At 30.1% G+C, this 15,902-nt stretch overlaps 1 protein-coding gene and 1 long non-coding RNA gene across 5 annotated transcripts; both read left to right on the top strand.

Moving 5' to 3' along the window:
* Window positions 1-7,373: 7,373 nt before the first annotated feature.
* LOC145087481 (uncharacterized) lies at window positions 7,374-10,595 on the top strand. 2 transcript variants are annotated; one of them, XR_013700819.1, is made up of 5 exons: window positions 7,374-7,632; window positions 9,013-9,116; window positions 9,202-9,289; window positions 10,069-10,137; window positions 10,260-10,595. It is a non-coding gene; the product is annotated as an uncharacterized LOC145087481 (long non-coding RNA). The 2 variants fall into 2 exon arrangements; XR_013700818.1 differs by having other exon boundaries at window positions 7,374-9,116.
* A 1,161-nt stretch (window positions 10,596-11,756) lies between these two features.
* On the top strand, window positions 11,757-15,664 carry LOC145087480 (casein kinase II subunit alpha-like). 3 transcript variants are annotated; one of them, XM_079025434.1, is made up of 11 exons: window positions 11,757-12,231; window positions 12,318-12,447; window positions 12,858-13,052; window positions 14,262-14,419; window positions 14,500-14,590; window positions 14,649-14,714; window positions 14,783-14,865; window positions 14,994-15,057; window positions 15,138-15,206; window positions 15,283-15,366; window positions 15,567-15,664. In XM_079025434.1, exons 1-10 carry the CDS (start codon window positions 11,834-11,836, stop codon window positions 15,337-15,339), a joined length of 1,311 nt encoding a protein of 436 aa, XP_078881560.1. In that variant the 5' UTR covers window positions 11,757-11,833; the 3' UTR covers window positions 15,340-15,366; window positions 15,567-15,664. The 3 variants fall into 3 exon arrangements, with proteins under 3 accessions (XP_078881560.1, XP_078881559.1, XP_078881558.1); XM_079025433.1 differs by lacking the exon at window positions 15,567-15,664 and adding an exon at window positions 15,474-15,534; XM_079025432.1 differs by lacking the exon at window positions 15,567-15,664 and having other exon boundaries at window positions 15,283-15,534.
* The last annotated feature ends 238 nt before the right edge of the window (window positions 15,665-15,902 follow it).

Raw genomic sequence — 15,902 nt, 5'->3', positions numbered from 1 at the left:
GATAAAACCTTGTCGTGTCGTTTCGTGTCAGACAGAAACACGAAACGATAACACGATTTGCCACCCCTAATTCTAAGTTGGTACTGAAAGAAATTAACACGCTCTAATACCTCTCGCTTGTCAAATTATCTAACCAAAACACGCTATTTGACTAGACCTAGCTTTACTGATTCAACCTAAACACGCTCTTAGATTGTATTGAAAAACTACATTAAGTTTTGTACAAGCTTCCCAATAATGTCATTTTTTCTCATGTGCTCGAAAGTGTGAAAACATGGATGTATGTTTTACAATAAGAAAACTTATTGTTTGTTACCAATTATTAACTTAATAGAACGATTAGGTGCCCTAAAAGTTAATTAACTACACAATAATTCAATTCATTAAAGTGGCCAATTAAACACACATCAAAATCAAGGATTCTAGTTTAAGCAAAAACATAATCACTAGAATAGAATCACAAATCAAACATCAAATCATATGCTTCAAGTCAAGCAATCAATATGTTTTGAACAAGAACTATAAATTAGGGTTTCTTAGCCACACATGGCTAAGAACAAATAAAACAAGAATAAAGATGGAATTGAAATGTTTAATGCTTACTAAAATTAAATCAAAAGTGTTTGCAATGATTTGGTCTTCTCAAAAGCTCCAATTAATCTCCAAAAGTTTTCCGAGATCGCCAGAACTGCTCCAAAACCGTCTCTGCCCCATAAATAAACGTCTTCCCTTTGTTTTATTAATGCTAATGTGCTTGCCACAAAACCATGCGTTTTTAGCATGGTCATGCCTTCTGCCCATGTGTTTTTGGCATAGCCCATGCTTTTTGCTAAAAGTCCAATAAGTCTTCATTGTTGGATCCATCTTCAGTCTAGCTTCACCACGATTCATGTTGCTCAAATATAAGATGAGAAAGGACAAACACGACCCATGTTAGGGTGACATGAACCGTGTTTCAAACGTAGTCCTTTTCTATGATGATAATGCAACAATGACTTGGGTTATGTCTTCATGTTCTCTTCCATAGCATGACCGGTACATATTCTTTTCATGCTCCAAAGATCCATACTCCATGCTCCAAGCATCCAAGCTCCAAGCTCCAAGCTCCATGCTCCATACTCCATGTTGCCTGCAAAATAGATCAAAAATGGTGAAGTGTCAAACATTGTTAAAGAAATATGCAATTGCCCATATAATTAACTAAATGCAAGGATTATGAAGTAGAATGCTATGAAAGGACGGAAATAAACAAGCAAAATAGGTGCATAAAAATCATCTATCAATACATGTTGTTATTTGTATATGTTATCTGTTTGGGTGTTGGTACTTTTGGGGAACTCACTAAGCTTCGTGCTTACAATTTTGGTTTATGGTTTCAGGTACTTCAGTGGATCGTGGCAACGTGAAAGCGTGACCGTATCCTCGTGAGATATCAGAAGCTGTAATAAAATATATCAATTATGAGTTGTTTTTTTTTGCTAAAGATTGCTTCCATGACAGATAACACAAGCCGATAATTATTCCAATAAAAGTTGAATGTCACTATATTTGAAGTTAAACCAAGTCCTTTTTATAACAACACGTTTTAAAGAAAAAATGCATAACGCAACTAACAATGGAGTTTTGAGTTCGAGTCAAAATTAAAATTATATACCTTTTTACATAGTGAAAGAGGTTTGATGTTGATTGAGATCTCTACACCAACTATGTGTATAGTTGCACCAATAGGAAGAGCATCTTCGTCAAGAAAGAAATAAGGAGATTGTGGTGAATGAACTAAAACAACACACTCATTACTAATTCTAATTTCAAACATGACTCCAGGAATCACTTTGTGATAGAAAGCAAAGTCGACACCATCCATCAGCTTTTTAGCCACCTTAAGTGCTTGTCAACCAAGTAACATTGATCCTACTATGTCATCTTGGTAATCATTATGGGTAATATTTGTACGCAAATGAAGCAAAAATAATATATGCAATTTATTAAATACCATAAAAATAAGAATAATATTATTTTGTTTTTACTTTTTGATATATTTTTGTTTATTTTTGATTTTTTATTATTTTTTAAACTAAATATCAGTTTGAGTTTTTAATGTTTAACAATTACAAAATTTTAAATAAGAAGAATATTAATGATCATAATATTTTCCGTTCATATTTTTTTAATCATATTATTTTTGGATCATAAAATTTTAAATCAAATTATTTTGAATCGTAGTATTTTGAATCAAATCATATTTGAATCACATGAATTTGCATCAATAATATATTCAATTAAATATAGTTTTTGTTAAAAAAAAATTATGGATCATTATATATTTTAAATCATTTAATTTTGAATCATAAAAGATATAATTAATGATTAAAAAATATTTGAGTCTAAATATTCTTAGATCATAAAAAATTAAGGCTCATAAACAAGTTAAATTAATTTTTTTTTTTGAATCATAAATATTTTGATTCATCACATTTTGGATCATATTATGTTCAATATATATATTTTTTTATTTTAAAAAATTAATATTTCTTAAAATTAAAAATAAATACTTCAAAAGCTTATTTTAAAAAAAATTCTATTTACGAAGTCACCAGTATATTGAGTAGAAGTATCTCTTAAATTTTATGATTTTTGAAGATTTTTTTCTGTGTTATTTACAATTTTTTTTTTCAAATTTTCATGATTGTGCTCATTTCGTAGAGAATTAAATTTTAAGAATTTTGGTTTTTTCAGATTTTTTTCAAAGAAAAAACTTATGGCTAAAAAACGATGATGATGAAAAAAAAAAAACTCACCAAATAAGGAATTGATATTTGACAAAGAGATAAAAGAAGGAGGGAGGGGGTGTATGAGGAAGGAATCTTTGTCGGAAAATGTCAAAATTTTACACATAATTACAAAAAAGTCATATCATCTTACGAGATATTGATGATAAATAAAATCAAATCAAATCTCTATCTTTTATTTTTTCAATCATGTGGCAAATATTTGTTTTCACAGTTCTCACTTATTTTTGAATGGTCACTTATTGGAGCGTTTAAACGGCATATTTGAAATTAGTGGTCCATATTCATTTTCTTATTCTCAACCTTTTTTTCTCAAGCAAACCATATGGTTTGCTTGAGAAAAAAAGGTTGAGAATAAGAGAATAAATTTGGGCCACTAATTTCAAATATGCCGTTTAAACGCTCCAATATACTGGGCCGACAAAACAGGTCATATTCATATATGAATAAGTATAACTGAACTAGTTATTCATATATGAATATAATGGCGGTGGGTGGTGGCGAAGGTGACGGTAATTGGTGGTGTTTCGTTGCAGAGGTGGTGGTGGCGGTGGAGGTGGAAGTAGGCGGCGGATATATATAATCTTATTAAATCATAGTGTAGCTAATACATTTAAAATGCAAAAGGAGATGTATAATATTTTCATGGTTGGCGACCTTGGATAGGTTCTTTGACATGGAAGAAACTAGAGTTTGCCTTTCGTGGGACGCATGAATATATGATCACTCTCACTTCAACCTCCCAATATAGATATTAAGGGGTCGTTTGATAGTTGCTGACTGAGAAAGTGCTGATTGAGAAAAGTCTGTCTGAGTAATAAGTTCTGACTGAGTAAGAAACCATGTTGTTTGATTATACATCTGAGTGAATGTGCTGACTGATGCAAAATGACCATTTTACCCTGATGCTCTTAATAATAATAATAATAATAATAATAATAATAATAATAATAATAATAATAATAGTAGTAGTAGTAGTAGTAATAATAATAATAATAATAGTAATAATAATAATAATAATAATAATAATAATAATAATAATAAAAGTAATAATAATAATAATAATAATAATAATAAAACTAATAATAATAGTAATAATAATACTAATAATAATAATAATAATAATAATAATAAAAGTAATAATAATAATAATAATAATAATAATAATAATAATAATAATAATAATAAAACTAGTAATAATAGTAATAATAATAATAATAATAATAATAATAATAATAATAATAATGTATACAAAAACTTCCAGCATAATAGACATTAAATATACTATTTTAGAGATTAAAACACAAAAAACCCTTTAGCTTGCTGGTAAATGCCATTTTATGTATAGAGGAGACCTGAGTTCAATTCTTGTAACCTCCAATTTCCTTTGTTTTTATCCAAGGCTAAGGGTATTATTGTAAAGTCTTGCTTTCTTTCTCATTATCAAACAACATTTTGCTGACCGAGTCAGCCAAAAACGTCTGACTTGACTCGGTCAGACGAATATCAAACGGGGCCTAAGTATTTAATGATATTTCATGCTACTTGTTTGTATATTGTGTTTGATTTATAATACTAGTTTATAACCCGTGGGCACCACAGATTAGATAGGTAAAAATAATTTTAATTAAATTATAAGGTAATTATTGAGCTATGATAAAAAAAAAAATTTAATAAATTAGGCAATATATATTATAAATAATTTTTTTGTTGACATGTTTGATATGTGTAAAATGGAGGAGTGAATTAGTAGAAATTTTAATTAATGAGGAAAAACCTTAGAATGACAAGTGGCAAATAATTAATGTGAAACTCTAATTGATTGACATGTGACAAATGTTCTACTCTTTTATTAGGTAGGGAGATTCATCAGAATAAAATAAAGCATTAGGATAGATTAAAAGTTTATCGTTTGGAGCAACTTTTTTGTGTGGAGTTTTTATTTTTCATGACAAAAAAAAAACCAAACAATTAAATAAAACTTTTTATTTTTATTTTTATTATTAAAAAACTTATTCAATTTGTTTATTTATTAGATCAAATAATCTTGTTTTTTCCATTCAATAAATTGTATAAATTATTTGTTTACAGTTGATTATGTTGAAAACATAAATGATTCATCTACTTATTCAAAAAAAAATTAATAACAAAAGTTTATTAATTAACATGATCTTTGAAAGAAAATCCATTAGTTTTTCTAATTTTCAAAAGAATTTTGATTTGAAAAATTCGAAAAAATGTTTAATGGGTAGGAAACGAGTCAAGATACTTGGGATCGGCTCTCTAAAAGCTCGACTTAAAACTGATTTTAAACGAGTCCGAGCTTCGGGCTTGGCTCGTTTGCATCGATATTCACGGGTGCTATGGATTGTAAACATTTTAGAAGGATCATTATACTTTTCTGTAAATGATTTTTATTTTTTTGAACGACAAACACTATAAGATTTTTATGTTTTATTTATGATTATTAATTACTAATATATTATAATTATAAATATATATTTATTATCATCTCATTTTTTAAATAAAAACTAAAGATATTATTTTATTTTATTTTAATTGTATTTATAGATTTCATAGCACTTTAATGAATTTAATAATTTATTTCAACGAATAATTTTGAAACTAAAAGTTTATTTTCTTATAACATATACAATATATTTTTGATGAACATTAAAATATAATTATAGTTAATTTATCTAATAGTATATTTATATGATTTAAAAAAAAATTATATCAGTTTAGATTCATTTAAATATATAATTATAGATAGCAAACGAGATGATTGAATCATTAACTTATATCATTTTTTTAGAACAACTTACATCAACTATTCTATTTTTAAATTTATATATTACATTTCAAATACTTAACTCTCAATCAATACCAAACAGATGATGAATGTATTTAGGGATGTTATTCGGGTCGCAATCGGACCGGACCGATCTGAACTCGAATAACCCGAAAACCGATTAAGGGTAATTGCATGAACAAAAAACCGAACTGATTAACCAATACGGGTTTGGTTCGGTTCGGGTATTATGCGGTTCGGTTCAGTTATTACCCGAATAACATGTGCAAGATGCTTAAGGACCTAGTATAACTGGAAAAAAAACTCGAATAAACCGTATTAGAATTTTATAACATGAATAACCCGAATAATAGAATAATATTGTACTTTTATACATCAACATAAAACATTCAACTACTAACATAACACAATAACACATTGAAAGAATTGTTGGATAAACATCTAAGTCGATAACTATATTTGGTATGTACTTGACCCGGTTTTAGCATGGTCCTTTTGGGTTGTCTTCACCAAAGCAACTTGACTGGATGAATAATAGAGAAAGAGGTAATTATGGTTTATTAATATATTATAAGAATAATAATATTAAAAGAGAAATCATATTTATTTAATTAACATCGATTAAGAATTAATTAAGAATTAATTTTGTGGTCAAAAGAGGTTAATTGAATTAAGGGGACTGAATTTGTAATTATGTGATAGCTGCAAAGTTGGGTAAGGAAACCCTAGAGTATAGGGTGGACGAATTCTAAGGATAAGGCCTTAAGGAATTCGTCCAAAGGGGGTTCTAGAATTATCTTATGGGCTGCTTAGTGGCTAAGTAACCAGATAAGGATGATGACTGAAACCCTAATTTCCACACCTATATAAAGATCTATTGGGCATGAGAATTCAGCTACACCTTAACCCTAGAAGTCTTGGAGCCGATTTTTCCCTCTCCCCTCTCTCTCTTGTTTCATCCAATTGCTTTTGGTGATTGTGATTCATTAGAGGCACAACATTTGGGGTGCTAAGGTTCTCAAAGCTTCAAGATCTACAATCAACAATCAAGGTATTTATCTAACTTGTCTATTTGATACTCAATTGTTTTGTTGTATGCTAGTTTAGGTTTACAAGCTTTGGATAAATTTGCATGTACAATAGAGAAACCTAGATCCAAAGCTTTAGGGTTTTGCATGTGCACATATGAATGTTCTTTTGCTCAAAACCCATCAAGAATAACATTTACATAGTAGATTAACATAATGAGAATTAATTTCATACCTAAGTTTCTTGAGTTGGAGCCTAATTTCCCGTTATTAGACAAAGTAAGAATTTCTGAATCCTTAGAGACAATAGGAATGACCGATCATTGAAAGTATGAAACATGAGGAAGGATCGTCAAAAATGATTTTGAGTTTGCAAATAGTTGAGAAGATTAGCCGATTTTGAAATGACAAGAACGAGTGTATGCTTTTTGTGTGCGTATGTGTTTTTTTGTTATTAACAACGATGACAGAAGTGTGAATTGTGATTTTGATTTCTGTCGATTAGAAAAAGGGGACGAGTAATGCTTATTTGGGTCGAATATTTAGAACCGAATAAACTTTTATTTGGATAATTCAGACCGAATAACCTGAGAACCGAATCTACTATCCTAATAAATAAGAGCTATTCTTGCCACGTGGCAATTTCTAAGCCCCTCCTAATCGTTTTTTCCCGCTTGACTCTGTAAGTCAAATACCAACACTGCCCTTCTCCTTAGCCCTTATCCTTACGTTGATAAACTCGATTTTACCTCTGATACTCGATTTTACCTCTGATACTTCTCCGATGTTTCTTCTTCTCATGTATACTAGGGCTTATGTTGAATTGCGATTACTCCCTCATCAATGGTGAAGAGGAAGCCCAAATGCCCTCCGGCGCCACAATTTCCGTTCGGGTAAACATCGATCTTCTTTGCGCAACTTTACTCATCTAGGTTAAGCTGTTACTCCCACATCTTGATCCAGCCAGACACACCGACGACGACGTTCTACCTCCGGCTACAGGGTTTGATTTCTGATTTCAACTTCGATTTTTGACTTTGCATGTTTGATTTTTCAAGCTTTATCTTCGATTCCAACTTGATTAGGTTTATTGAGTACAATTTCAAATTTCATCTTCAATCTATCTGAATACTTGGATTATGAGATTGCTTTGAATGGCCTTCGGAAATAGAACAACCTTGTAAAACTTCTTATTGCTAAAATTGTAATCGTTTTTTTTTTGCTGAAATTGGCACTGATTTTTGCTGAGTTTAGCATATTTTTTCCTTGTGTCATGGGAATGTAGAACGTATACAAGGAGATATTCTGTATGATTGTTTATAACCTAAAACTGTTGATACACAATACTTCCTCCTCTAACTTTCAATGTCAAACTTAGAATTACTTCAATTTTAGTTAATATTCATTATTTTAGGGTTTTGATATTGTTTTCTTTTTGTATATATAATATTTATTGGAACTTTTGAAGCAGTTATAGGATTTTTAATTGAAAAATAATATGTAAATACCAATTTCAAAATTGAAAATAGTTTGTTTGATTACTAAACTAAATATAGCATAACTGATGTAGGATGCCCAGAGTACTCCTCATTCCATCAAAAATTCATTTCTCTGTTTTTCTTAATTGGCCAACAAATAGAATCTGATTTCAAATTTGTACATTATGAAGTTTATGATGTTCCTAAAGTACCATTTTTTAAAGATCTTATGGAGATTCATCATCTTAATGTGTATTTAGTCAAGGGTAGCAATTTCCTTCTATATCTGATATCTTTATATTTTCAGCTGAGTTATGTATCAAAATTTGTTTATTGGTCTATATGTGTGTGTGATTGTGTGTGTATGTAATTTTGCTTGCATGTGTTAGAAATATACAAAATTCAATTGCAATTTCTTGGAAACTTTAAATTTCCAACAGTGTTTGACAAATTTGCAGCTACTCAAGTCAACAAACTACGACCACAAAGTTGTAGTTGCATATTAATTCCACTTTTTCCAGCGGATACTCTTGGGTCCTACTTGGAATACATGAGAAAAATTCCACAAATACACTAAAAGAATTAATTATATATTTTATGTTTTGTATTGCCACACTTTTTTATTAATCAACCTGCGTTCATCTTTAAACCTGTGACACCACAAATTATGTTTCGCCATCCATCTTTTTTTATTTATTTTTTGATTTTAAATTTTGTTTATAAACAAAACAAACAGTCAGAAGTTGCTAAAGTTGTTGAGACCCAATCAAACCTTGAGCGCCAGCTTGAACTTATCGAGACTCATCAGCAAGAGCTATTTTGAATATTATGATACTGATTCAGTGGGTGGTAGTTGTTGTAAATTGGTATATAATAATAATAATTAATTAAATTGTTGTTGTTAGTTTGACAAGTCTTTACAATGTGTGGAAGAAGAAGCTGAGTGAATATACAAAGATGAACATGGCTTACTTCTTGATGATGAAGCAGCTTCAACCAGAGATGCAATGTAAGTTTTTGGAGTTGAGGGCATTTATGTCTTTTGCACATTACAAACAAGGCGCTTCTTATTGTTTTCATTTGCTAAATTTCAGGTATGAGCAGGCTGAATTCATAGAGAAAGAAATGGAACAAATGATTGAACAAATAAAGTCTGTTTTTCAGACTCTTAATGTCAATCAGGTTATTTATCTTTATTTTATTTATTTATTTGGCAATGCAAAAAGCAGCTTTGAAAAGTAAAAGAAAAAAAATGATTAATTTGAATATGTTTATGTTGGATATAATAATAGGCGGGAGAATGACCATTTTACCCCGTTTATATATTTGGGTTAATGATATTGTAAAGTAATAATAATAACAATTGTTAATGGTAATAATCATAAATAAAAGAGTAAATTATGTTTTTTTGTCCTGGGGTTAGCCGATTTTTGCTATTTTTGTCCCAAAAAGTTTCTCTTGCATTTTTTGTAAAATGACCATTTTGTAATTATTTATTTTGTCCCTGTTCAAAATAATATAAAATAATATGACTATATTTTTGGGACCAAATTTTAAAAGTCAGCTATATTCAAGGACCACAAATAATCATTTTACTTGGAACATTGATCAAAAACTCAAATAATAAAGATCAACATTACAAGAGAAAACCTATTGGGACCAAAAAAATACAAAAATCAACTATATTCATAACTCACGGACCAAAGTGTCATTTACTCCAAATAGAAATATAAAATAGAGGGTAAATCGGTCACTTTATCTGTACTCACCAGTTTCTAATCCATAGAGTTAAAGTCAGGGACCAAAAACTTGAAATAAGGACCAAAATGAAATCAAATTCATTTTTAAACCCAAATCAAAAGAACATTATAAACCACAAGGACAATTTTTGCAGTTTACTCATGCTTTTGTATAAAGAAAAATCAAACAATGTTTTTGACTTTTAATATTGCCGTTTATAGAGCTTTTCTATTCCTATTGGTTTGGTTGAAAACAGTAGCAGATGCAACAAGAATAAGAAAGAATAAAAGGTTAGTACTTAATAGTCATTTTAATATATATATATATATATATATATATATATATATATATATATATATATATATATATATAATGTTCATGACAGTTAAATAATGCATCTTATTTTTTTAAGATTCTTCCAAACGGGAGCGCTTAGATTCCAAGCATGGGATATTACTTTTGAGCTCTTCATATTCTCACTAGATATACACAAGGAAAAATTTGCAGCCCTACAAGATACTTTATAGGTTATGGAACATAAGGGCATTTTAGTCTATTATTGCGATTAAATATGGTGTAAGTGCATCTGTACCAAATTTTTCTTTAAAACTCATTTTGGTACAAAAGAGTTGGTGTATTTGCTAATTTATGTATATATGTGGAATTATGGAAAGAATGATGATTACTTGTGTACTTGAAGTGTAAAGCCTAATATTTGCCTCCTATTTATTTATCATTTGAAGGTGGTTTGCGGAATATGCTTTGAATCTTATTTCTTTGATCATCAATTTCATCTTTAAAGTACCTAAACTAACAAATGACTTTATTTTTTTTAAGAAATAAATCTTGGATTTCGTGTTAAGATTGAACAAGCATAAAATAGAGAAAGGGATCATGGTTAACATGTTCATCTGTAGAGTTACTCCTTAAGTTATCTTTTGGGATAATCCTACAATATTTTAGGTAACAAATTTGGTGATTGAAGATAATATATTATTTAAAAACAAATGGAATTTTAGAAGTTATTCATATGATTTCATCCATGTCTTTATCTAACATTGTACTTTAATATTTTTTTCTTCAATATATAGCATCGTATTTTGGATAATATATCCAATCGTAGCATTCTACCATATAGTTTATTTCTTATTAGTCCGTTATACTTATGAAAATTTTACATAGTTTAGCTAATACTACATGCATTTTTTCAAAATACAATTTTCTTTTACTGAAATCATTATATTCATTTAGGATCAATGTCATATATTGTGGATGGTTTACAAATAAATTAGTTAACTTAGTTATTATATCATAACATAATTTGATATTTGAATGGATGATCTTTACAGTAAAATGGTCAAATCATTAATTAATATTAGTTTGCTTTTGGTCAAAAGTGGTTGGCAATTTGATTGTTAAAAGACTAATGATACTTTGGAAAGTATACGAGCTACTTTCAAATTATACTTATATTTTGTTAAATGTTGGACTTTCATGTTAACCGATTTGAATTTAAATACATAAACAAATAAAATATGATTTTATTTTGTATGTAAATGAATGTTTGTAATTTATAGTCTTTATGTTATTTTATTTTAAATAATCAATATAATATTCAAAACAAAATTTATATCTTTTTAATTTAATAAAATTTAATAAATGTTTGATGTTTCATAACTATTTTGATTTATAATATTATTTTTCTTTTTGACCCGTGGTTTCCACGGGTTTTAACCTAGTAAACATAATATAGATAACCGACACCTGAATCAAATTGTTTATTCGGGTTTAATTCGGTTCAAATTTTGGGCCAAATTCTCTCCCTAAATATATTTTGAGAAAAAAAAATGTAGTAAAAATAAACAAAGAAGTCAAAAAGAAGATAAAAGGAAAAGGAAAAGGAAAAAAAAAGTGTATACAGGAAAATCAAAAGAAAGGGTTGCGATCTGATTCTGAGGTCGTGTTCTTGATTATAACACCCGTTTGATGGCCGTAAGGCCTTCTCTGCACTTCATCGCCTCCTCAATCAACATCGCCAAATTCCCCCTTTCTTCCATTTCACCATCGTCAACGACACTACTCCTCCGTCACATCGCATCCGCGGCTCCACCTCAACAACACCACCGAAAGCAAAAGCACAAACACAAGTATCCTCATCAAAACCCCCTCCGTCAGCTGCCTACGTCACTTCCACTTCCACCTCTACCTCCATCTCGATCTTACAGCCTCCGGCCGAAGGTTTCTCTGCAGGAAACCCTGGCGCAAAAGATCGGAAAAGCTATCCGCCGTCCCGGCGCCCCCTCCAAGGCTAGGGTTTATACCGATGTTAATGTTATCCGGCCTAAGGAGTATTGGGACTATGAGTCGTTGACCGTTCAGTGGGGGTTAGTGCTCTCTATGGCTTCACCTGTCATTTCTATGTTTTATTCTTTTTGTTGTATAATTTCGTGTGATTTTGATTATCTTACAGGGAACAGGACAATTATGAGGTGGTGAGGAAGGTTGGGAGGGGGAAATACAGTGAGGTTTTTGAGGGATTTCATTGTACTAATGACGAGAAGTGTATTATCAAAATACTCAAACCTGTTAAGAAGAAGAAGGTTAGACAATTTCTTGATTGTATGCTTGTCATTCAAGTTTATATATTCTTCTTCGACTACTGCATGCGTAATTTTTACACATTAATAACGCCGAACATAGATAAACTTTATCCACAAGGAGACTGTGAAACCTGTACTCTTGCTCACCTAAGATCGATGTCACCTGATAAAGTTGAACAGTGTTTTCATAGCATTTATTTAAGGAACTTGACTGTGTACTGCAAGTAGGTCTCTTTTGCTGATAATACTAATTTGAAATTCTGCTGAACATCTTCATAGATGAGATCAAGTGATTCATTACTTCTACGTGTGATGTTCCTTTCACTTTTCCTCTTTCCATAATGCAGTATCTACCAAATATACATTCTGTTTTATCTTTAACTTGATGATTCATACTTTTGTGAGTGCAGATCAAGAGGGAGATCAAAATCCTACAAAACCTTTGTGGTGGGCCAAATATTGTGAAATTGCTGGATATTGTTAGAGATCAGCAATCAAAGACACCTAGTCTAATATTTGAATATGTGAACAACACTGATTTCAAAGCACTCTATCCAACACTTTCTGATGTTGATATCCGCTATTATATATATGAACTTTTGAAGGTAATCATCTCAAGAATTTGCTTCTTTTGTTAATGATTTGGTAAGTGGGATACATGTGAGCTCTCATTTTGCAACTTTTTTGATATTTCTTACATTACATGCATAATATTCCATGTTTTTGTTATTTGTGTTACACGTCTATTATTTATTTATTTCAATTTTCATGCTTTTAATATTTCAAAGTGGTGTTGTGGGTCTTCTTAGTTCTTACAAGGCTTTCCATAATGACTACTTACTTTTGCATTTTAGTGTAACCAATGCACCAAGTACACTTCATAAGTTTTTCTAATCAGCTTTTTAGTAATGACCATGTTATAGTAGTCTACTAAAACCTTATTGTCATGTTTAGTAAGACTAGAAAGACAGTCTTGGTTTCTGATCATGAGAAATTGTATTTGAAGATTCAGAAAGTTGGATTTTTGGTTTTGCAGGTTGGATAGTGGAAGCCATTAGGGAATGACTTAGGTTTGTAAGAGGGGTTAGAGCCATTTGACCTCAATCAATGGCATATTGAAATAGGGAGTATTTACATTGTTTAAGGCAACAAGTTGAGGTAAAAAAAATACTGTTAAAAGCTTTGAGCTGAAGATGGATAATGGATTGTCAAAATTCAAAAGCTAGAATTTCAAAAGATAGTGTCAAAAGCTTAGAGTTTAGTATTCTCTCATTCTATTCAATTATTTGGCTGAGCTGTTGATTTAGATTTTTATTTGTTTTGTCTCACATTGGGGAATATTTTAGTATGGTTCATGTTGTATTTGGTGGAACTTGAGTATTTATTGAGGTTTAGTAGCTAATACATTTGACCTCATTCAATGACATATTCAAAATAGGGAGGATTTTATTTTTTTATTTTTTATATCTTCTATTATTTTTGTTTCTTTAGGTTGTGCAATTTATTTTTTTTAATAAATTTGCCTTCTTTCAGAAAGAAAAGAATGAAGTTGATAGTGAAGCTCAAATGGAATCTACTTTAGTACTTAGAAGCTTGATGTATGTATATTATGAATTGCAGAAAGTAGATTTGGCATACAAATACAATATTAGTAGACTTGGAAAAGAGTATTATAGGTTACAATACACTAGATTATTTTTCCTTTTTATGCTTTGATTATAGGTTATTATTATTGTTTTTATAAGTATTAAATCCTATATGAGTATATGTTGAGAATATGTTATAATAAATATATATGCGATGATTATGTGTAGGCATTAGATTACTGCCACTCTCAAGGAATCATGCATCGAGACGTGAAGCCCCACAATGTGATGATTGATCATGAAAAACGCAAGCTTCGTCTCATTGATTGGGGCCTTGCTGAGTTTTATCATCCAGGAAAAGAATACAACGTTCGTGTAGCATCTAGGTCTCTCTCTCTCTCTCTCTCTCTCTCTCTCTCTCTCTCCATTCCTTAAAATTAATTAAATAATCTCCTCATAACCGCAGATATTTCAAAGGTCCTGAACTCCTAGTCGATTTGCAAGATTATGATTACTCATTAGACTTATGGAGCCTCGGCTGCATGTTCGCTGGAATGGTAATTAATATTATATTAAATCGTTTTCTTAATTCATTCCTCATATTTTATCCTACAGATTTTCCGCAAGGAACCATTCTTCTATGGGCACGACAATTATGATCAACTCGTGAAAATTGCCAAGGTATGCTTTATTTTATGTGTACGTAACATATTTTATTACTTGTATAAATTTTAAATTTTGTTGGATAGGTGTTGGGGACAGATGAATTAAATACTTATCTACAGAGGTATCGCTTAGAGCTAGATCCACATCTTACTGCCCTTGTTGGAAGGTAGGTTTTGTTTTTTAACATATCATATTATCATATGCTTTTGCTTATTCACTTATTCTACCTATCTATATCTATATCTATACTTTACTAATAATAATTCTTTTCCTTTTTTTTTTCTATGGGTGCAGGCATAGTAGGAAACCATGGACAAAGTTCATTAATTCTGATAACCAACATTTAGCTCTTCCCGAGGTAACTATCTATATATATATATACTCTAATATTATTTCAAATTAAATATTCTTCATTTTTTTTTTTAATTTTTTGAGTAGGCGGTTGACTTCCTTGACAAGTTGCTTCGGTATGATCATCAAGAAAGGCCGACTGCTAAAGAAGCAATGGTAAGTGTTTACTTTTTAGTCATTTATTAAAAATAATGGAAATGGATTTATTACATTTTTAATATAAATTTTACAGGCACATCCGTATTTCTACCCAATAAGGAATGCAGAAACCAGTAGGACACGTGCATAGTGTGGAAGAATGAAAACTAAGCAATTGGTATTTTGACCTTCCCTCCATTCAATGTTATGACTCACTAATATTTCTATTTTTTTTTTTTAATGAATGTTTCCGTTGTTTATTTTGTTTTTTTTTTTACTTTGAAGGGATAATATTGTTTGTGTGTGTTTGCATAAGTGTATTTTTTAAGTTCGGTTTTACTTTGAATCTAGTATGTGAAAACTGTACACTTGTTGTAGGGGGGCATTTCAGTCTAGGTTCGACACATTTTCTTATGGTTCTTTGATCGTTGTACGATAACTGACATTAGTAAAATAAAAAAAAAGTAATTTTGTAAGTCATTTACTCAATTGACATTTCATTATAGTGTCTACGAGGCTTTTTCTATTTAAATACGCATTCATAGAATCTATTATTAATATTTATTATTAAAAAAATATGAAAAATCCACCTTGCATCACCCCTTTTGTTTGTCTTCTCCAAACATACCTAGATCGATTGTAACCAAAACGAATTCAAAAAGAGATGATTAGACTATGTTCACGTGTTTTGTGATATCTTAAATTATACGCTAC

The sequence above is a fragment of the Lactuca serriola genome, chromosome 2, assembly GCF_051521515.1.
Source record: "Lactuca serriola cultivar US96UC23 chromosome 2, Lser_US96UC23_V15, whole genome shotgun sequence".
Classification (NCBI taxonomy): Eukaryota; Viridiplantae; Streptophyta; class Magnoliopsida; order Asterales; family Asteraceae; genus Lactuca; species Lactuca serriola.
The sequence above is the reverse complement of the archived record's forward strand: the minus strand, read 5'-3'. Positions and strand labels throughout refer to the sequence as shown.